Below are 23,011 nucleotides of genomic sequence, written 5' to 3'. Positions count from 1 at the left end.
TTTTGAACGCATCATTAAATGCCACCTGAAGCCTTTTCATTTTGTTGGCTGTACGTGCTCCAAAAAGGGCTGTTTTAGTGGCTTGTGCATACAGTTTGCAACATTGGCGCTGCACGTCGTCATCATTACATAGATCGTTCCTGATTATGTGACCTGAATATCTTAGTTTGTTCACCACATTTACTTAATTGTTTGTGGAAATAACGTTCACATGATCGTGAGTTGACGTATGCTTTTATTTTGAAGAAAACCCTCTCCGGAAAGCCTAAAGACACGCCCCTCTGCCGTGACGCCGGTGCGAGTACGGAAATCGCCTGACTTTTCCCACATGGTGTGAAAATGGCTGCGAACGAGGAAAAACAACAGAGCCACAGGCCCGGCATTTATAAACAGAAAAATAAAGGCCATAAACATGGCAAGCACCGGACGAAAGGAGAAATTGAGAGAGAAAACAAAGGTAAGCCGTGTTCAGTTATACAGTGTTATACCCAACAGCTGCCGTTAGCTTGTGGCTGTGGCCACGGCTCTGCAAACACACGTGTTGAGTTTCCAGTGGATTTTGGGGTGGCATCAGTCTAGTAGAAAATGTGGTAACGTTATATGTAAAACAACTATTTCCTTGTAAGCAATTGCGTAAAACGCCCGACCGTGTGCAGCGTCTCGCTTGACGTTGGTAACTAAACTGCTGTTTTTTTTTTTTTTTTACCAGTTGACCCATGACCTTTTATAGCACGGGGGACCAATCAGTGCTCCCCAGGGGAGAAGAAGCCGTTGTCATCCTATTAACCTGAGCAAATGCGTTTTAGATAAGTAACCATCATAATGTGGATATAATGTCTAAGTGGTTAAAGGCAAATAATAGAACAGTTACAACAGTCTGGTAAGTTCAGAAAAAGACTAAACTTACCATGGAACAATATTACAATTCTTCAAAATCTAAGACGATATCTAGTCTCATATCACGATATCGATATAATATTGAAATATTGCCCAGTCCTAATCATTGTAGGCTATAAATACGAGTCAGTAGAGCTGGGCAATATATCGATATTATATCGATATCGTAATATGAGACTAGATATCGTCTTAGATTTTGGATATCGTAATATCGTAATATGGCATAAGTGTTGTCTTTTCCTGGTTTTAAAGGCTGCGTTACAGTAAAGTGATGTCATTTTCTGAACTTACCAGACTGTTCTAGCTGTTCTATTATTTGCCTTTACCCACTAAGTCATTATATCCACATTACTGATGATTATTTATCGAAAATCTCATTGTGTAAATATTTTGTGAAAGCACCAATAGTCAACACTACAGTATTGTTGCGGTATCGATATATTTGGTAAAAAATATCGTGATATTTGATTTTCTCCACATCGCCCAGCCCTACGAGTCAGTATGCTGCAACCGCAATATCTCGTTCCACAGAATGTGAACTAATGTCCATCTGGCTTTATCTCTAAGTTTAGTATTTATCCATGATTTGTATGTCAAGTAAACAAGGAACTATCCCTTTTCATGGTCAGCTTTTGTTGTTACAAATTTAGTTTTTTTTTTGAAAATATGTTTATTGCAGATCAACATTGGGTTCAGACTGCACTTGTTCATACAAGCAACATTGTTTTTCCATTTTCTTATTCATACAATAACATCAACATCAATAACAATAGGCAGCAACCAAGAACATACAATTGTATATATTTGGCGGATTCTGAATACATTATGGTGAGGCACCGTAGCAAATATCAAGACTTAGTTAAGAGACCAAAAAGCAAACTAGGAGTCAAAAGAGCTAAGAAAAATTCCTTGTTCTGTTCCTATGAAACCGCTAATATTACATTTTCAATATATGTGACCCCTCATCACTCCGCTTCCTCCCTCAGACCCCTTAAGTGTTCCCAAACCGGTCCCCATGCCCTATCAAACACATTCTTCCTCCCTGCATTGGTGAATCTGATCTTCTCCACGTGGAGGACTTCGCCCAGCCCTTCAACCTTGAAAAAAACACATTTTTTCTGACATTTTTGACGCCTTTTTTTCACAATTTGTTTTTGCTTTTTCCAACGTTTTAAATTTTTCTTCTACACATTTTCAGCACTTATTTCTACGTCCCATATTTTCTGATATAAAACAAAAATTTAAAACGGGTCAATGTGACCCGAGGTCAACACAAGGGTTAACCACATCTCAAATGAAGGTGCTAAGTTTAGTTGAGGTGTTGATTGAAATATGGCCATAAAAATGATCCATCATTGTGGCCGGTTTGGTTCAGTGGGTAGAGCAGGCGCACATGTACTGAGAGGTTTATGCCTTGACGCAGAGGTCCAGGGTTCGAATCTGAGCTGTGACGATTTCCTGCATGTCTTCCCCCCTCTCTCTCCCCTTTCTCACCTAGCTGTCCTGTCAAAATTAAAGGCGGAAAAGGCCAAAAAAAATGTATCCATCATCAAATCAATGCTTTTCTAAGAATTTAAGAAAATGTAACATTATAAGCATCTCAAAGTCAAGGCAGTTTTTGTTGCAGGGCTGTTGTTTTGGATCGCGCTGAACTCGACAGGTGTTTTTGATATGTTGTCCACCCAGCAGCAAAGATATTGTAGACATCAATCATAACTTCAATAGCCTACAGAAAGCCATTCTTGTTCACACACTGTTCACATATCTACTGCAGATGTATTGACAGCTTATAGTTACATTGTATATTTTTAGGATCGGTTTACAATAAATTGTACTAGCAGAGCTCTTCTAAGCCGCAGAGCTGTGGTTTGTCTGTACTGTGAACAGTTCAGGCATTCTTTTGCACTTTGTTTTTCATACAGTGCAAATACTATGAGGTTCGCTCAATAAAGCATCCAAATCAGCCTTTCAAAGTGTGCACCTACACATTTATATTTACCATTTTGCTTGGATCTTGCACAACATGGTAATTAATCCCTGTGTTGACCTGACTCTCAGGGAGAGTGTCAGTGACGGCCCTTACCAAAAAACAGAGGAAGGAGCAAAAGAGGATGGACAGAAGGCACAAAGCCAACCAGCTACGCAGGAATAAGAAAGACATGGTATTTTTCATTCATTTCACACGGAGAAAAGTCTACTTAGAATTCCTGATTTTGTGCTGCAGAGTTTCCACGTGTCTTGTCTTTTTAGGTCCTGACAGAAAAGCGACGTCTGGGAAGCCGGGATGGTCCTCCTCATTTGGTCGCTGTGGTGTCCCTCCACACTGGAGTCGATGCCGGTACGGTTACCAAACTGCTACGTGGAGAGGGTACTGGGGGTGTCGTACATCAGGAGCGGTGCATCAGTGGTGTCGCTGACAGTTTTGGGCTGCTTCTGCCTCGTTTTAAACAAAGGTTCATCTTTCTAAGCCACAGCACGGGTAAGTATTGAGTGATATTGAACGGTTGTTGCTTTTAAAAAAATAAAATAAAAATTCAACTGATATTGATTGAGTTAAAGGACCAGTGTGTAGGATTGAGGGGGATCTATTGGCAGACATGGAATACAATATTGATACTTTTCTTTTCATTATTGTATAATAACTAGAAACTAAGATCTACCTACATCGGGAGCGGGTCCTCTTCATAGGAACCCGCCATGTTTTTACAGTAGCTCAGAACGGACAAACCAAACACTGGCTCTAGGGAGGGCCTTTTGTTTTTTTACGTTACCTGAAGGTAAGTACAACATGACATCATGACTTCGCGTAAACATACACGCCACTTTCCTAAAGCCAAGTGGCGTGTTATCTGTACGCATTTTGAGCTAGCTAGCAGTATGTCTACACTGTATACAGCGGGCGGCAGTCTGCCACGTCACAACGTAAACAGACACGCCACTTTCTAAAGCCACGTGGCGTGTTATCGCGAGGCTACGGTTGGGTTTAGGAAACGTGACACGTGGGTTGGGTTTAGGAAACGTGACACGCAGGTTGGGTTTAGGAAAAGAAGAACCGGTTGGTAGAGTTTAGATTCTCTGCCCGAGCCCGAACCAGGCCCGATCTGACCCGACATTTTACGCCGCTATGATCGGGCCGGGCCCTTAAACAAGCATTTGTGTTTTTTTAATCATTACTTTATTAGCCTTATTCGGTGGGGAGCAAGCTATGCCTCTCCAGCTTTTCCCGTAGCTCTGGGTGTATGTACTACACTGACTTGAGTGTGAGGTAAACTGTGCTACATCACATCTCCTCCCCCCCTCTGCAGCACTGTTGTCGGCCAATTAGGGTTTTTTTTACGTTTCTTCATTCGGATCCATTTGTGATCCATTCCATTCTGAATAAACACGCAGCGCAGTTTACATGCTTCGTCCTTGTTGCATTACCGGTATTCATTAAGATAATTCTAAACAGATTTCTGTAGTTCAAACAACTCGGAATTGTAGTTGAGAACATCAGTTATAACGGCCCACGTGTTAAAAAATTGTCAGGTTTAAATCGGGCTCAGGCTCATAATTACAGTTAATACACACAACCCTACCCAAGCACGGGCTTGGGTAGGGTCGGGCTTGATTTTTTGGGCCCGATCTAAGCTCTACCGGTTGGGATTAGGAAAAGAAGAACAGGGTTGGGTTTAGGAAAAGAACAAATGTGTAAAGGAAACATCACACGAGGGACATGAAGGAAACGTGACACGCGGGACACGATCCCCGGTCTCCTTGGTGAAAGTCCTGTGTTTGACCCGTCCTCCACCCCGACCAACCTCCCTACGTGGATTTTTGCCCTTTCATACTACTCGCTACGACGTCAATTCACACGCAATCGCAAGGTAATGTAAGTCAATGGAGGCCAAACGGCGTTGATAAACACACTAAAAAGCAAGTACGCGTCTTGATAACACGCCAGAAATGGCATACGAATTGGCGTGTCGTACATACGCCACTTCATGAGATCAGTCTGGTAAGTAGGTTCTGCCAGAAGCTTGGTAGGGGCAGGGTGGGGTATTCAGCAATCTGCAACCTCACCACTAGATGTCACTAAATCCTACCCACTGGTCCTTTTTAAATGCAGTTCAAACCTGTTTTGTAATGAATGTATTCATTCAAATATAAATACAAAACGACACATATATATAAAAAAAAAAAACAAAAAACCAATGTTAAGGTGCAGTCTGGTATATTGGCATTGATACAATTAAACTGTGTAAATGAAAATCTTGTGTAGATCTTATATGCCTTGTACCATTTTTGTCTTTTGTTATGATCATTATGTTGTCCCATTCTGACGCTTCTCAAATGGTCTGTTTGGACAGCTGACATACACTCCCTGCTGGATGTGGCAAAGATTGCAGATAGCCTTGTATTTGTGCTGGACTCGACTGAAGGTTGGGACAGCTATGGAGACTACTGTCTCTCCGGCCTCTTTGCCCAGGGCCTCCCCAGCCATGGTGGGTATAAACCTGAACACACTGCTGGAGCCTCTCTGGCTGTGACACTGTTGTTGCAGCAGATTGTATGCATAATGTCAGATTTTTATGGTGTACATTTTCTAAGCGCTTATCTCTCTGTCCCTAAATTCACCCCATGTAGCACTGGTGTGTCAGGGCTTGTCTGATATTCCTGTGAAGAAGAAGGTTGAGTCCAGGAGAGCTCTGTCAAAGATCACAGAGATCCGTTTCCCCGACGCCCGTCTCTTCCCTCTTGATTCGGAGCAGGATGCCACTCTACTTCTCAGACACCTGGGCACCCAGAGACAGAGAAAGCTCGGTTTCCGCTCCAGACGTTCCCATCTCGTGGCTCAGCAAGTCACCTTCACGCCCAACGGCCCTGCTGAGGGGACAGGCGGCGGTCCCACTGGCCTGGGCACCCTCTGTGTCTCTGGGTACGTCCGTGGCCGTCCTCTACAAGTTGACAGACTGGTGCACATCAGTGGACACGGAGACTTTCAGCTCAGTCAGATAGATGCTCCATCAGACCCCCTTCCCCTCAACTTAACAACAGCCAGACCAACAAAGCCTGGCAAGGGAGATGTCGACATGCTGGTAGGTGAAGAGACTTGAGACATCACAGTCAATCACCACTTTTGTGTCATGTTTCTGTTGCATAATAATGGAGAGCACGCAAATGTGCCCTTTCTTACTATGCAGCAATAAATAACCGTAACAACAATTAAAGCAGTCATGATATTGATTATAATAAATTACCTAAGCGGGCAAGATACTTGAGTGAATTCAAGTATCAGACTGTCCTATTTGTTTAATTAATTAAAAGAGTGGCCGACTGGAAGATGGCGAAAGCAATTCAAGAATGTCAAACTCTCTGCTGTTAATAAAAACAATATTAACGTCTCACAATATGAGTGATTGTAAGTAAGTGGGCTTGACCATGCAAAACCACTGGTGTGGTCCTTGGATGGACAAGTCAACCTTTAACACTTTGCTTTGGGTTTTCTGTGCAGTTAGTTCACTGTTAACATTTCCCATTTACCTCAGTCATCTGTGTTTCTCCCCACAGGACGGAGTTGAAGACGAGGCTCCGGTGAGGGTGCTCATGAAAGCGGACCCATCCTGCAGGGAGAGTCTGCAGGCAGAGGCTGAGGTGGACCCCATGGATGGAGAGCAGACGTGGCCAACAGAAACGGAGCTTCTGGAAGCTGAAGGTGCAGAAACACAATGTACACATAATAGCATCTTGAGATGGTAAGATGAGGATAAGATAATTGTTCAGTGTAGGGGTTGAGGCTAGGGGCGCACCGATCCGATATTAAGATCGGATATCGGTCCCGATATTGACAAAATAGCTAGTAGTAGTAAATAGTTTTTTTCCCCTCTGTCGAACCTATGTCGCATGCTGGAAGAGTTGAGTGTACAAATAAATAAGAATTCAATACATTACATCTATGTTACTTTCTTAGTTAGGAAAGTAATGTTTAGTTAGGAAAGTCTGGTGCCTTTAGTCTCTTCCACATGGTGGAAGGAAGGTGGAAGGTATACAGTGTATTATTAATTCAACGACGGTATCAGGTATCGACAGATACACAAAGCCCAGGCATCGGTATCGGGACTGAAAAAGTCGGATCGGTGCATCCCTAGTTGAGGCCTCACGTGTGTCAGAGCAACCAGTTTTGTTTTTTTGGAGCAATCCCGTCGTACTGGGATCAACTCCAAACTGTCACTGTGAGAGAAGTCACAAGGAAACTTTGTACAAATGATGCTGGCTTGCCACATTTTCCTTTTTATTACAGGTTTGTATTGCACCATGCTCTGACATGATCTTAAAGTCAGTTTAATAGATGTTTGCGTAATAGATTTGATAGAGTAACACGACCAGGGATTTACAGTAGGAACACACTTGAACATGGTTGTCATGTCACCTTCAGTCGGCTCAAAGCAAAGTGAAACTGTACATTGCAGTATTTTATTTGCCTTCATTTTGTACCTACACAACTTAAAATAATGTCTGTGTACTAAAATGCCTTTCTTGATTAAAATGGGACTGCCAGTGAGACAGGACTCTAAAGGTTTCTCTCTGGTTTTTAGAGGCCAGGAAGATAAAACGTGTGATGAAGGTCCCCAAAGGGACATCAGACTACCAGGCCTCGTGGATTGTTGACGAAGACGAGGAGAATGGAGAGGTAGACGACGAAAGCAGTGAGGAAGATGACGACGATGACGACATGTTGGACGAGGCCATGGATGGAGAGGATGAGGACAATATCTCTCAGGTACACTGAGTTTTTTTTGAGCACTTGAAGCCTTTATCACAGACAGTGAAGAGCTGAGTGGAAATGAAGGAGAGATGTAACAAACGTCCCTGAACGGACTCAAACCAGAAAGCTTAGTCACCATTATTAATCATTTTCTTTTCCATTTCTTTCTCTATGGTTTGTTGGTAATTCAAAAGGCAGCAGGATTGCATAGAGTTTCAAGGCCGTCAACTCCCTTTTTTTGTTTTATGAGTTAATAGTTTTGTCCATAAATGTAAAGACAAAAATAAGGGCAAATGTCCACTGCAAGTTCACCGATCCCATAGCCTAGAAATCTAGACGCAGCCAGGGTCAGTGTAGCAACTCTCCGTTGGCTTGCGAGCTGGAAAAACCTACTTCTCAGATTCACCAATCACGTCATGTATAGAGTCGGTGGGCGGGCTTAACATAAGGACGGCAGAGTTGCGACGGTTCCGCGTGAATTCCCTGCTACTTGAAAACAAAGAAGATGGCTGCTGCTGCTGGCGAACAGCGGTCTTTCGAATGGGCTTTGGCCGCAACTCTGGAAGACTTGGAGTTAAGCACTGAAGTCATTCTTAAAAAAGGAAGATGTGTTCGGAGTTTTGCCGACCGGATACGGCAAAAGTTTAATCTATCGACTAGCGTTGCTCTGGTTGGCTATGAGAGCAGAGGGAATTTGAAAGACAACCGTTTATCCCGCCCCTCGGATTGAGCCCTGCCAATGGTGAGTTCCCAGACCCAATATCTTGATGTGGGTCTGGCTTGTCAGGCTACCGATCCCAAGCTGTCATTATCAAATTGTCGATTTTCTCCCAAAAAAAAAGAAGGGGGAATTTAGTTTATAATTATGAATGCTCAAACCCTCACCTTGTAGAAGCTGGAGCCTATAAAATATTCGGCGTTATATTTTGTATAGTTAAGAAGAAAAAAAACAACCTTACTCAAGTATTTAAATTGTTAATTAATTTAATTTTTTTCTCAATTTATTTCTCATTGTATACTTCCAGCACAAGAGGGTTACTTTGTTCAGCTGCTTCTTGTTGTCATAGCAACTGTGTGGCTGCAGTCAGCCAACGTAATCTAATGGAGGCTGATGAGTAGACAGTAATCTGTGGAGACGCTACGCGTCGGAGTGGCCGGAGCGGTGCATACGTGACCCGCGGTCAGTGCACCTCGTAACTGAGAGGCACTGTTTGTTTTCTCAGTGTCTGTCTCTGGCCTGTAGTGCCAGGCTGCTCACCACAACAATAGTGTTTGGAGCAGGAGTCCCGAGAGAAGCCTCCTGTCTTCCTGCCCTGTGAACACAACTTCCTGTCTGGACGAAGGGAGGGGTCGACCATTTATTTATTTCCAGCTCTGCTTGAAAAGAAGTCGCGGGGGGGTGACTCTCCCTTTGCAGTGGGTTCACTACGATCTGTGATTGTTATTAGCATGTGTTTGATGTCGACGTTAACACACAGGAATACGTATTTATGAGACGGTAACAATAGGGAAAAGGGTACTTCAAATGATAATGATTATTATTATTGCAGCAGGGATGTTGGAAAGGTTGTGAATCAGCCCCATGCAGAGCGCTTTCCACTCATGCGTCTGGCTCTGCCGGTTTTTGCCAGTTGAGGGAGCACTTTAAAGCATGTCCTCTTTGATGATTCATGTACTCGTACAAATTTATGGCCCGCGGATGTTGGAATTTCTAGATATTGTCCGAGATAATGTCTGGAAACACTATAGGCAGTCGTTTGTAGACACACTTTTTAAAATCTCTGCAAACCAGGGGTTCCCATAGTTGATAGTTAGAATTCTGGCAACTCCTTATCACATTCACGCATAGACTCAAAACACTTTTCGTATTGTGGCTGGGTCAGTCTTGTTTATGTTTGGCTATAATACAATTTCTATACTTAGAATCTCTTTGACTGCACGTGTGTTCCTAACAAGTGCGTCTGGTGAATGGGGGAGGCAAAAAGCTGCCTTGATGAATTAGAAAAGAAGTTGCGAATGGATACAAATAACGTAAGAGGAGTGCACCAACAGTATTACTGGCATACAGAACTGCAAGATAATAGCATAGAAACCTGTTCATCTACGTATGTCTTGATGTGGTATTGTATGTGCAAAAGAATTGAACACTGAACCATTTTTCAGGTAATAGCTCATAGTTTGAACAGTGGCAGCCACTAGCAGTGCTGGTAAAGTGAAAGGGTCAGTTCATCCAGTTTACAAAAAAAGAAAGCTTGCCTCTAGTAGTATCTGCTGATGCAAATACTTCAGTTTTTATTATCCGGGGGGGTGGTATCTCTAGTCAAGAGGCAGACTCATGTGGTCCCTTTTCAAACTAGGAACTACAGTGGTTCTCACAATGTCACAAAGTAATTTTGCTAATAGTCTCATAAGGGGGACAGGGAAGCTATTGCATATTGAAGCAGCATATTGTACTGTATGCTGTGCTCAGGAGCCAGGTTCAGGCTGTGTCTCAGAAGAAGAAGAAGAAGAAGAAGAGGAGGTGGAAGAGTTGTGCTCCACAGAGCGAACTGGAACAGATGTGCGCTATGATGAGCACATTGACGAGGCTGCAGAAGTGGAAGGCCTAAAGCGCTACCGCGAGGCTCGAGCCAATGAAATGTTTCCTGATGAGGTGGACACACCCCTCGACGTGGCAGCTAGAATCAGGTCAGTCCTGCTTCTTTTATGTAGGATGAGGGAAAAAATATGAAAGTGTTGTGACTTTAGGTTAGAATGAAAATCGTTTCGGATAGAATCGTCTTTGTACAGTTTGATCATCGCCACATTTCATTCTGTTGCCGTCCTCTGTCTAGGTTCCAGCGCTACAGAGGCCTAAAAAGTTTCCGCGCCTCGCCCTGGGACCCCATGGAGAACTTGCCCCTCAACTACTCTCGCATCTTCCAGTTCCAGAGCTTTGAACGCACTCGCCGCCGCGTGCTAGCTGAGGCTGCAGCTGAGGAAGAGGGCGCCATGGTAAAAAAAAGAAAAAGAAAAAAGAGTGGCTGTCTTTGTAAACGTAAATGCACTTTGTTCAATCTTAGATCTGTGGCTTCACTGACTGCTGTCCCTTCTGTTTCAGGTGGGCTGGTATGTTACGCTGCACATCATTAACGTGCCTTTTTCTGTGATGGAGAGTGTCCAGTCCGGCAGACCTCTGATGATGGTGTCTCTCCTGCCCCATGAACAGAAGGTCTGAATGTAGAGCTGTCCATTTGACACAAAGTCACACTGACAGTACAGTACTATTGTCATTGACTTTTCTGACCTCATCCTTTTTTCCTCTGTACACAGATGTCAGTGATGCACCTCCTGGTGAGGAGACACCCCAGCAATACGGAGCCCATCAAATCTAAAGAGGAGCTGGTGCTCCACTGTGGATTTCGGAGGTTCAGGGCATCTCCTATCTTCTCTCAGCACACTTCAGGTAGAACAACTTTTAACTGAGCAAACATGCCCCTAAACATACTCCTATTCTAACCTTAATCTTATCTTAATGAAACAAAATCCCTTAAATACATGCATTAGAACAACTGAGAGATAGAAATGACCCCATCTTCACAAAGTTAGTAAAAACATGACCTGACTACCACATATTAATGGCTCACTCAAACCAGCTTTAACAACTTAACAGTTAGATTTGGTACCTCCAATCAATTATGTTCAATGGAACTGATGCGACAGAGGCAACCAGCAACAATGAACATTATCCACTGAACGACCATCAAGGATTCACTGTCACCAAAAACCACCAATTGTGCAAAAACACCTAAATACATTTTGCTGTGGCACTTTATTTTGACCTGACTTTGACATTTAATTGTAATAATTGCCACCTTGATAGGACACCAAATCCCCCCAAAAGCTGGGGATGATGAACACAATTTTGGTATTCTAGGAATTTAGTAATGCCCTTATTTAAAGCAGCGTGCTGTCACTCAGAAGGCAGTGGGTTCAGTGTCTTGCTTGATTTTTCTGGTTCTAGGACAGTATCATTCTGCAAGATCAGTTATTCGTTGTTCGATAGCACTGTGGATTTGCTGCTACTTCTATTGAAAAATGCATTAGCAGAATGACCGTGGAAGCAGGTGGTCTGAAACCGATTTAGCCGCTGGAATCGGTCGTAAATGAATTATTGCGTGCTGAACTCGGCTCTGCTCTTCTCCAGCTGACAAGCATAAGATGGAGCGCTTCCTCAGGCCAGATGCCCCCACCGTGGTGTCGGTGTACGCTCCTATCACCTTCCCCCCTGCAGGAGTCCTGCTCTTCAAACAAAGGAATGATGGTGAGATGAAAAGTTCCGTGAATACTTGAATATATGTTGATTTAATTTGTCATTTGGTCCGTCTGCCTTATTTTTAAACTTTTGACCATCCATTCTGTTGTCCGTTTTATTCAATTATCCACTTAAGCTAATCCTGCACTGGTATTGTTTTTTGTTTCTTTCTTTTCTTTCTAGGCGTCCAGGACCTGGTGGCTACAGGAAGTCTGCTCAGCTGTGACCCTCAGCGTGTTGTGCTGAAGAGGATTGTACTGAGCGGACACCCGTTCAAAATTAACCGGCGCTCTGCGGTTGTCCGTTACATGTTCTTTAACCGGGGTAAGGGGATGTTCACTTTCACTCCTATAACTGCAGAATACGACATAACGTTTGACTTCTCTGTGGCTTTAAGCTTCATGATTCACCGTTCTTTTGTTTCCTTCTGTGACAGATGACATCATGTGGTTCAAGCCAGTGGAGCTGCGGACAAAGTGGGGTCGGAGAGGCCACATCAAGGAGGCTTTAGGTGAGACATTTAAAAAAAAAATGAAATTAGGTTTCAGAAGCTTCTTGAAGCAATGTCCGTTATCGGTGTAATTCTGACTGCCATGTTTTATCTTTCCAGGAACTCATGGTCACATGAAGTGTGTATTTGATAATCAGATGCGCTCGCAAGACACTGTCCTGATGAATTTGTACAAGAGAGTGTATCCTCGCTGGACATACGACCCCTATGTGCCGTTGTCTTTACCCTGGGTCAAGAGAGAGGCAACTGTGGAGATGGACGACTTGGACATGGAATAGTGGAGGGACAACACAAGAAAGACACAGGACATGTATTTACAGAAGAGAAATACTCTATATCAGTGTGATCACATAACCGTTTCAAGAAGTGTAGCGTGTATTAAAAATAACTTTACATTCGCAGTATCTCCTTGGTAATTGTCATCTTGTTCCATTTTTGTTATGAAGGCTCTAATTTGCGGCTGAGAGTGTTTCGGCCACTAGATGGCAGTGATAAATAAGTATTCATAAAGCTTCTCCACTACTTTTTTTCAACTTTGTTTAAAATGGGTCAAGAATGAGTGACTGAGCCACTGAACACATAGCTGTCTGTGTGTTGAGTACTTTATGATTAAATGAGGGCTGTTACCAGAGCAACCGGCAGGTCAATAATACATTTTACATTCGTCATGTATCAAGCCCATTACACTGGCAACTCTTTGAAGTCATGCCGATGTGGGTAAAGCCTGCAGCTACACCAAAACGCACTAACTGGCCCATTATTATATAGTTAATGTTTGTGATATCTGAGAAACTTTAATCATGGAAAAAGAACTCCCAAGTTGTACTTTTAAGCAAAAATACTTTTCCATATCTCTATCAATGACGTGTGGCCTTTTAAGATTTTGAGAAATAACAGCTGCCAGGTTCATTTATTTATATAATCTTTTATCACAAACATGCCTCAGTGGGATTTACAAAAAAGGCTACCAAGACCTGATTAATCACCAGTCTTGGAATGAACTTGAAAAGCACTAAATACAAGAGTTGTTAACCCATTTAAGCAACATGGCACCACCTAAACTATATCAGTGTTAAAGCAGGGATACAGCAATGAAAACAATTATTCTCCAAACACACTCCTGCTACACTTTCCTGTACCCTGATTCATTGATAGAATTTACAAGCGGTGGGCTCAAACTTAGTTATAGTACTTTGCTTACTAACAGCACTATACACCCCTTCACATACCCTGCTTTCCAACATGACATCCTGACTTCGCGTAAACATACACGCCCACTTTCTTAAGCCAAGTGGCGTGTTATCTGTACGCATTTTGAGCTATCCGCGTGTATGTCTACGCTGTATACAGCGGACGTAAACATACATGCCACTTGGCGTGTTATCACGTAAACATACACGCCATTTTCTCTGTTTCTATCTGTACGCATTTTGAGCGTCGTATACAGTGGACGGGTTGGGTTTAGGAAAAGAAGAACCGGTTGGGTTTAGGAAAAGAAGAAAGCTACGGTTGGGTTTAGGAAAAGAAGAAAGCGAGGGTTGCATTTAGGAAACGTGACACACGGGACACGATCCCCAGTCTCCTTGGTGAAAGTCCTGTGTTTGACCCATCCACCTCCCCAACCAACCTCCTTACGTGGATTTTCGCTCTTTCATACTACTCGCTACGGCGTAAATTCCCACGCAATCACAAGGTAATGTAAGTCAATGGAGGCCAAACGGTGTTGATAAACACGCTGAAAAGTGAGTATGAGTCTTGATAACACACCAAAAATGGCATACGAATTGGCGTGTCATACTTATACCACTTCATGAGATCAGTCTCTCTCTCTCTATGGTGGTCTGGCCCTGACCTGAAACACACACACACACACACACACACAGAGACCAGGTCCTCTGTTGCTTTCAAACTAAAGTTGAAATGCTTTGTCCTTCCCTGCCCCATGCTTTCTTGCATTGGAAAACACTGATTTATGAATTGCAGTATTTATCATAAAACCGAGCTCTTGCATGCTTGCAGCAACGTGATTCATCCTCGGGCTGTGTTGGGACCGCACCACAGAGGCATGCCAATATGTCTGGGAAACCAGAAGGTGAAGACTTTGGGATGGAGAGGAGAACATGATCCAAGAAACGAAGGGGAGCGAAAGTTCACTGCGTGCAAAAAAATTGAAGAAAAAAAAAAAGATAATACAATCGAGAAAGACTAATGTCTCCATTGCCCATGGGGGGCAAGCTGGGAGCTCTGGACAGTTTTGTGGTAACACTCAATTTATTTCCTGCTTTACTAGTTTTTTTTTTAACATGTATTAAGGCCAGGGCACAGCAACAGTGATGTGTTGAACACATCTTGTTAAGGCTGAGGGGAGGGGTGTTCTGCTGGCCAGCAGTTCAAGGCAAGGGGAGGGGGAATTCAATACCCCCTTGATGGAGAATGCTCTTAAAGTAACACATATACAAAAATGGTACTGGGTTTAGATGTGCACACTACATTTTTCTCTGACACTATCAATTTGAAACAGATAAACATTTAGCTGTTAGGGGACCAACTGCGACGTGGTAAGACTGAATCCAGCCCATAAGTGAAGTGTGTGTTTGGCACAGGCCACCGTCAGAAGACATCAACGCTGGTGACTTAGTGCTGTTTGCTTGGATCAGGAATGTCTTGTGGTTCTCAGTTCACTGCCACCACACTCAGTTGGCTCGCACTGAAGATATAATGGGTGAGAGAGTTTTCCGTTGGATGTGGATACAGAAACGGAAGGAGAGAAAAGGGGCAGTGAGGGAGTGAGAGATAAGGGAAGAGCCAGTTGATGTTCAGCATTAATAAAACTAGAAGTGGTGGGAGGAAGCAGTCAGAGGAATGCAAAAAAAGGGGGATGCATAGAATTTGGGAATTGAAATAAAAAGTTTAGTGTGTGTGTGTGTGTGTGTGTGTGTGAGTGAGAGAGAGAGAGTGAAATGGAGGAGTGTGAGAGTCTAAGGCGGTGCGGGCGAGGGAGTAGGAGAGTGAGAGTGGCTGGCGTTTATGGATTGCAGATGTGGCGCTATGGGGTTTTGGCAGGGGCCGTGCGCGCCTGAATCCTGCACCGGCTGGGTGGCACCGGGGTGAGAGGGAGGTCACTGCACCGCAGCACACAGCCCATAAAACACTGAGAGTAGTGGGGGAGAGGAGAGAGAGAATAGGACTTAAATACACACTAACCCAGGACAGCAGGGCAGCAGGGGTGAGCGGATCACACTTTGGGTTCAAGCAAGCACAGGCACACCTGAACACCCTGCATATGTCGGGCCAGGCTACCGATAGAGCCATAGGTTAATGCATAAGACTTAGCATGAAGTGGAGAGATGATATGCTTATCTCACATTTAATGAGGATGAGCCTTCTGTAGACACCTCCCACAGCCATGAAAAATCACACTATCGTCACTGTTACAAGGGAATTTTCCACCTCTGTACGCATTAATGCTGAATTTATTACAAGTGGTTTTGACAAGATTATGAAAGAGAAGCAAGCCAGCCACGTGTAAAGCAAAAGTGTTCATCAGGTGTCTGTTCACTTAGGCTTATCCACCCACTTTTTACCATTTCTCTTTCCATCCTCATCGTTCCACATCTTCCTTGGGAAGTAGCAATGGATTATGGAATAAAGTTACATAAAATGCTTTTGGCAAACATACAGATTCCCTCCCTCTTCCGAGAAAATCACGTTTTTTTCTCCACATTTAATAGTACAACTGCAGTGTTCTGATACTGGAGGATAAACAATTCACTGCAACAATCTGCAGTCAACTGCTCAGAGGGCAGTGAGTATTTAATGGTTGGCAGAGTTGAGAGTACTGTTCACACTGTGCACAAAGGGATTTGAATAACCAAACTTTTGCTTATAGTCATATTACTTACATTTAAGGTACTTAATACTACAATACTGTACATTAAGATCCACAATTTGGCATTTTGTACACGCCCAAAACACTTTTTAAACTGCAGATTCAGTCTTAGTTTATTTAATGTACAATTGCCTGCAAAAACTCTGCAGTTGTAAAACTCACTGCCTGCTGGTGGGGTGAGTGTTAAAACCATAGACAGTGAAAGAAATGGACACAGCAACGCCATAGACTTCGACGGAGACCAGTGAAGTCTATTAGAAGCATTTTTCCGGTGATGGCTGAGCGTTACAGCGCAGCCTCAAACTGAGCTTGACGACGTAGATGTGACGTGAGCAACCTGTCTGAAATTTTTAAGTCTTCTGGTAGCTGTGCCAAGAGAAATCTCAATCATTCTCAATCTTGCAGAGACGGAGAGCGTGAGTAGGAGCTGTCCATGAGCGTAGGAGCAGGAGCAAAATGTTGCTGCAATATTTTGTTCCGATGCTTTCATGGACTCTCTATGGGCTTCTCCCTTGACTGTATGCCTCCATGTTCTACTGATTGCCTGCGAGCTTCTCCTGACTATACGGTAATTTCTCTACTGTGCGACAGAAAGTCGCGTGGTGATGACACAATCGTTAGCCTATTTTTACAAAAACGGCTGCTAAGGGGCCATAACGTGAGATACAAGGTAATGGAGCCTTTTATACATTGTCATGTTTCTTTAGAAATAAACAATGGACAAATAAAGTCTTTAAACGCTTCAGATGTAAGGTTATTCGCTGTCAAAGTGACGCCAAAATGAATGGGAGTCAATGGAATGCTAGCGGAAGGCCATGGCTTGTTAGCCTCAGAAACTCCCCATAGGAGGTACGCTTTAAGGATGCTCGCTTACCCCCTTGGTTAAAACTGTGGCAGATTCTACTCTCCTTGCCTGTAGGAGGCAACATTAACATGTCTAGATCTGTCTAAACTGCACCTATAGGTGGCACATATTGGCATGAACTGATGGAGGTAGTACCAAACAGCACTCCCTGTGGAGTGAAATGTGAAAGAGTGAGTTTGTGATTTTCAAGTTAATTCCGTGCAGTGCTTTGCATATAAAAAGTACAATACAATTATCTGGTTGTATTTCAGTGACTAAAATATAAATTCATGCAAAATAGTAAATACTTAAGTAAAATGCTATTATCTCAACAATGCAATCAAGAATAGTACTTGAGTAGATGTAGTTCTTTTCAGCTCTGAGAAAACTGAGTACTGATTTTGTTGCAACATAAAACCAAGTGACAGCACCAGTATTACATAGTAAAACAAACCTTGACAGGATCAAGTGTTTTTGGAAATATGATGCTTTGTACCTCTTTGCCCGTAAAAACCCTTGAGGAACATCCCATGCACTCTGCTGTTTATGTAGGTGCTGCCTGGCAATACTTTCGTACTAGGTCAGCTCTGTTTTTCTCTTTCTTTTGTGATATCCTTCCTTCCCTCTCTTGTTCCCCTTTTTTATCCCCCTTAGCCTGGTCCTGACTCCCAGGTTCCTGGGGCCTGGCCAAGGCGTGTGTCCCTGGAGGAGCCAGAGAGGAGATGGAGAGAGGGGGCAGCAAGGGGGTGCAGAGACTGACTCCAAAACCACAGCTGCAGCAGCCTCTCCTTCCTCCTCTTCTCTCTCTCCTCTAATACTTTCCCTCCTTGCCTGGCACCCTCCCCAGCTCCGCCATTAATCAGAGGGGATGGGTATTTTGGTGCATGTGTGTTTGTGTGTGAAGGAGAGAGATGCTGACTGTGTGAGGGGCTAACTGAGTGTTATGTGTATCTCCGCGTGTGCGCCGATAGAGAGCTGGATGGCTCGGTAGTGATGGTATGGAGACCAGAATCTCACACAAAGCTGCAGAGTTCACCCAGAGAACAAAAGCGGGGAGGGAGGGAGGTTGACAGATATAAAGCCTGGTGAGCAGATTGGGACTGCCAGTGACTAAAAGGACGAGGCAGACAGATGATGAGCAGAAGTTCTTTAGCATCACAGGATGAGACCAAATCATCTAAAGATGGCCCAACACTTTTACTGAAATCTTTCTGATGGAGATTCTGACATTTTTGGAGAAGTGTTGCAACAGCACTTGCACAAAGCACAATAGGGAAAGTTCATGACCTGACATTACGTTAAGGTTTCCTTAAAGGTGTACGCTGCCTCTGTACTCTCCCTCCATTAACCCTTGATTATCCAGGTGGGAGTGAAATCTAAAAATATATATATAAAGATACTCATTTCCAACCTGCTCTGCTCTCACCCCCCAACGGGCCTCCCAGAGTGCTTTTCTGCTGACATCACTGCACAGAGACCTGGCAAGCCAATCTCTCCCCTGCTCTACCATTCCCCTCTCCCTGCATCCTGCCCTGATGATGTCACACACCATATGGTTTTCAGCAGTATCAAGCCGGAAAAGAGATTTAGTCAGTGGAGAGGAGAAGGAGAGAAAAGGAGGAGGGCTGGAACAGGGCGCAGGTCGGACACAGAAAACAAAAGGTTCACTCTTCCCCTTGTGTGTACTGTGAGTGGAAGGTAGTGAGGGAGAGTGGGGGGGGTGGGGGGGGAGGTGAGAGGGCGAGAGGGGAATGGCTGCACTGTGTGAGGCTAATGAGGAGAGACCAGGGAGCAAAGACCATGCATCGGACAGCCATGTGCTGCACAGACGCCTGTTGGTTTGGCCTACACACCATAGGCAGAGATAATGCACATTTAAACAGAGTCATGTACTCACACTGTAGTGCAGAAGTAGGCAGGACTAAGCTAACAGGCCATGCTGGTAAATAGGATTCTCTGATTCAATATCAATAAGATGTTCTGTGAGGTAAAGAGTGGTTTAGTTGTCTCATTTCATGTTATTGCAGGTATTTGAACTGTGATCAGTTGCCAAAAACTTAAAAGCGGCTATAATCAATATTTTTATAAACTGCTTGTATGTGAAAGGGCTCGCTGGTAGTAATAAACCGACAGAGAATTACCACTCGACTTTGCAGTTCCTCCACTTAACGACGTGTTTTAGCATCTTTCACTTCATTGATTTGCTTTTCTGGCTGCAACTTTACTGTTTTGGTTCAGTCTTACTGCTCTCACCAACATCACTTTTGGATACTGCAAGAAGCTCGACAAACCAACTATACTCGGCGCCAAACGGCACATAGACATAGTTGACGACCTTACCTTGTGAACATGGTGGAGCATGTAGCTGCTAAAGAGCCAGCTAGGACACAGCTAGAAGGAAAATGAATATTGGACTGACATCAAATGAATCAGATGGCCAGAAACACAACTCCAGTTTGCCATATCAACTTAAAAGGTGATAATATCCTAGTGGTGTGTTCACAGCTTCTTATAGCCAAGGGGTTGGTTTATAGTCAAAGTTAAAAGTCCATTCTTGAACTTGGACACAGCAGTCGACACAACAATCTCAACACAAGGTCCATTTAGTCAGTCGTATATCACACAATCTTCTTAAATTCTTTATTTCCTGAAAGTGCTAACAAAAAAACAAAAATGTAAACTACGTGACAATACAATGCAGTTTGACAACTGGGCAAACTTCATCAGCTGAGGAAGATTCTGTGATACGATCAAAAGCTCCAGAACAGCCACTAATTGGACCTTGTAAGATTGTATACGGTCTTTTTGATGCGTACGGTAGCCCAAAGGAGAGTCCTTATCCCTCTGTTATGAAAAGTCAAACTTTTCTATTTAACTTCAGTTTCAAATAATGACACCAGTTTAAATTCAATATCACCAAGATTTAACATGTTGCACAACTTCAGAATACAATGCTGTATTCCTCAGTTGTATTCAGCTATCTTGCCTTCATCAGGGTGATAAATGAGGAGATTCAACCGGTTGTACCCATTGTTGGTTTAAAGAAATAGTTCGACATTTTGAAAGAAATGCTCATTTCGATACCACTCTGAGAGACAAGAGAGGTAGTGATCTCTTCATCTAAGTGTTGTCAAGGAAGTCAATAAGCATCTTGTATTTCCTTATTTTGTAAAAATGGTTGTCATATTGTTTTTTTCCAGTTTTCCATTTCATATCATTCATATACCACCCAGCTGAGGGTAAGATATACAGTATAGCCACAAATATTTGGGGAATAAAACATGGTATGGTAAACTATTTTGCATTTATACATGTTTTCCTCTGTAAAAATGATCTGGCTCTAAGCATGGCACGATAATTGTCCATCACCAGCAGATGGGCGAACTAGAATAGCGACTGAACGCACACAACAGCTCTGCTCGTTCAAATGACATGCCTTGCACGCCTGTGCTCTAAAGCTGTCGCAAAACTGCTCATTACAATGAATTAAGAGAGGTCTGTGTGTAAATGTTGAGCCTACCGTTCAATTTTTGGTGGTGAAGGGAATCTGAAGCTGGAGGGGGGGGGGGCGTGTCTGCTATGGTGGGGCGGTCACAGCAAGCATCTGGAGGTATGTGTGGCCATGTCCGCTGGAAAGAAAGAAACAAAGAAAGGAGAGAGGGATGATTTATAAGAATGAAAGAAAGTAAGAAGAGAGAGCAAAAAAGCCTTGTGTGAGTAGTTACACTCACATGGTCTGTTTCGAGGTGTTAAGATTACTTTTAGACTGTCCTGTCTATTGTCCAGCGTCCTATGTCTGTGCTGGCGGACAGAAATGATTCGTATTCGTCACTCAAAACTTAATTTTAAAAAACGCAATGGTTTGGCCTCGGAGACATGGTGACCTTGCAGCATATCTGCTCACAGATGTCTGAAAAAGTTGGCTACAGTCATTCAGAGTATTCACCTCCCCATTGTGTTTCCATATCCAACCCACAAAGCCTCTGCAAGATATACTGTATATATCACATGTAAAACCTGAAATGCTCACACTTGGAGAAATGGTGGGAAAGGTGTGTGATTTAGAGGGTGAGAGAAGACTGTTAAGGGATTTAGCTGTCCAGCCTGCCTTATCTCCAGTTCTGGTTCCTCACTGAGTGTTGGTCTTTGGGGAAGGTCTTTTGGACATGCACAGTCTTTGGGATGGGTTCCCTGGGCTGTGTTTGGGGCTCAGCTCTCACCGCTTTAATTGAATCATTGCTTACAACCAGCAATTTGGAGGCTTTTTCAGTTCATTAAAAGTTCAGCGTTTCAGGTTTGCTGCGCTCCAGATTACGGTATGTTAAATTGTGTTTTAACAGGCTGAAGTTTAATGTCCAGCGCAGGCCTCTGGAGGCTGATTGATTAGTCAGATACAGTTTGTCTGGGAAGACAACAGCTGTACCCAGAGACAAACAAAGACACTGGAAATTAAGCAACATAAGCAACATAAGTTCCTATAGTATCAGACTTTTTTTTTAACTATTTCCTTCTCTCAAATATAGTAATATAAACTATATAAAACAAACTTTAACTATTTCATTTGCTTTTAACCCATACCTATCTATTCTAGCTGTGTGCTGGTTTCACTATTAGACAACACATCCAATATGTATATGTGTATATGTCTACTATTCTTGGCTGTAACCCTCTCATTTTGTGTTGTTATGGAGGTCCAAGCAACATGTGGCTGGAAAGTTTGTTATTTATCGGTTACGAGGCTTTTGTAAACTACTCACAATCTAGGCGTTGACCCTTGACCCCTATGAAGTCAGAAAGCTGTGTGACATAGTTTGTCTTGAGTAAAACCTGAGTCAAGGCATGTTGTTGCACTTAATCATTTTTGCCTGTGTTATTTAATGGTTACGAGGCTATTGTAGGTGCATAGTTACTGCCAATTACACCAAATAACCACACAGATGTCACTGATTTGTTGGAATCTGCGTTCTGTAATGAGCTATCAGCTTAATAAAATGCATTTTGTAACATAAATTTTCTTGGCAAACCTCAGTTCTGCATATGTAATCCATCATATATCTTGAATCCAATTATTCACATCCAATGTCTTCATTTTCAAATAACCCTGGTCATCTTGGAAAAAAACAAGTGCAATACATCAATATTTGAAGCCAATAGGAAGCTTATAATCAGATAAATACAAGTAGGGCAGAAATGCGCGGCTGAATAACACCACCAGCCATAATTATACTGTTTTCTAAAGCTGTGTAAATTAAACCTAACATCCTGTCATGCAGCATGTGACATCACTATGTGTTTCCTTAAGTGGAAACAACTATTTTGGACCATGAATCGAAACACGCTGTCACATCCTTGATAAAACATATCTATTCTCTCGCACAGCTCTGCCTACCTCTGTCTGGGGGGTTATCAACAGTTCATCAAGGGAACATGGAAGCGAGAGTACAATACCTTCCTCAAATCCAACAGGCTCTCGGGGTGGCTCGGATCACTTCAATGAAACACCAGCACCTTGAACTCGGATCATTTCAAGAGGAAGAGACCCGGCATGCATTATGAGATTGTCAGCTGCTGTTTTGATCAAAACAAACATAAATAGGCTTCTGCTTCGCGTTTCCCTGGATCACCGCGGCTGTCTGTTAAGAGACCTCAGCGACGGGGGAAATAAGTAGTTTCATCAATTTCAATCTGCGGTCTTTCAAACACCTCAAGATAGCTCTGGGAGAAAAGAAGGGATAATAACACACAGGCCTGTCTCACATAGCCCGTCCAACAGTAGATTAAATATGTGTTCATGTTTATGGAAATGTAATGACTCCTGCTAAATACAGCGT

The 23,011-nt window shown here is 43.1% G+C and overlaps 1 protein-coding gene and 1 long non-coding RNA gene across 2 annotated transcripts in view; one reads left to right on the top strand and one right to left on the bottom strand.

Annotated features, from left to right (window-relative positions):
* Positions 1 to 236: 236 nt before the first annotated feature.
* Positions 237 to 12,845, top strand: tsr1 (TSR1 ribosome maturation factor). Its single transcript, XM_031286973.2, has 15 exons — positions 237 to 457; positions 2,956 to 3,059; positions 3,148 to 3,376; positions 5,247 to 5,381; positions 5,524 to 5,975; positions 6,448 to 6,592; positions 7,473 to 7,657; positions 10,113 to 10,330; positions 10,477 to 10,636; positions 10,743 to 10,853; positions 10,955 to 11,087; positions 11,829 to 11,945; positions 12,120 to 12,260; positions 12,373 to 12,447; positions 12,547 to 12,845. Exons 1-15 carry the CDS (start codon positions 340 to 342, stop codon positions 12,723 to 12,725), a joined length of 2,502 nt encoding a protein of 833 aa, XP_031142833.1. The 5' UTR covers positions 237 to 339; the 3' UTR covers positions 12,726 to 12,845.
* Positions 12,846 to 14,101: 1,256 nt separating this feature from the next.
* The window catches only part of LOC116041130, a 22,655-nt gene continuing 13,745 nt past the window's right edge, over positions 14,102 to 23,011 (bottom strand). The window contains exons 2-3 of the long non-coding RNA XR_004102848.2: positions 20,583 to 20,595; positions 14,102 to 14,270 (exon numbers count right to left, since the gene is read on the bottom strand). This is a non-coding gene — a long non-coding RNA (uncharacterized LOC116041130). The remainder of the gene's footprint in view (positions 14,271 to 20,582; positions 20,596 to 23,011) is intronic.

The sequence above is a fragment of the Sander lucioperca genome, chromosome 5 (assembly GCF_008315115.2).
Source record: "Sander lucioperca isolate FBNREF2018 chromosome 5, SLUC_FBN_1.2, whole genome shotgun sequence".
In the NCBI taxonomy this organism is placed as follows: Eukaryota; Metazoa; Chordata; class Actinopteri; order Perciformes; family Percidae; genus Sander; species Sander lucioperca.
This window is presented reverse-complemented; position numbering and strand designations above follow the sequence as displayed.

Bases quoted from the DNA above. Each gene is read 5' to 3' on its own strand.
- tsr1 (XM_031286973.2), top strand. From the start codon at position 340: ATGGCTGCGAACGAGGAAAAACAACAGAGCCACAGGCCCGGCATTTAT. The intron at 11,088-11,828 runs GTAGAACAACTT...GCTCTTCTCCAG, and splicing joins CTTCTCTCAGCACACTTCAG to CTGACAAGCATAAGATGGAG. The intron at 11,946-12,119 runs GTGAGATGAAAA...TTTTCTTTCTAG, and splicing joins CTTCAAACAAAGGAATGATG to GCGTCCAGGACCTGGTGGCT.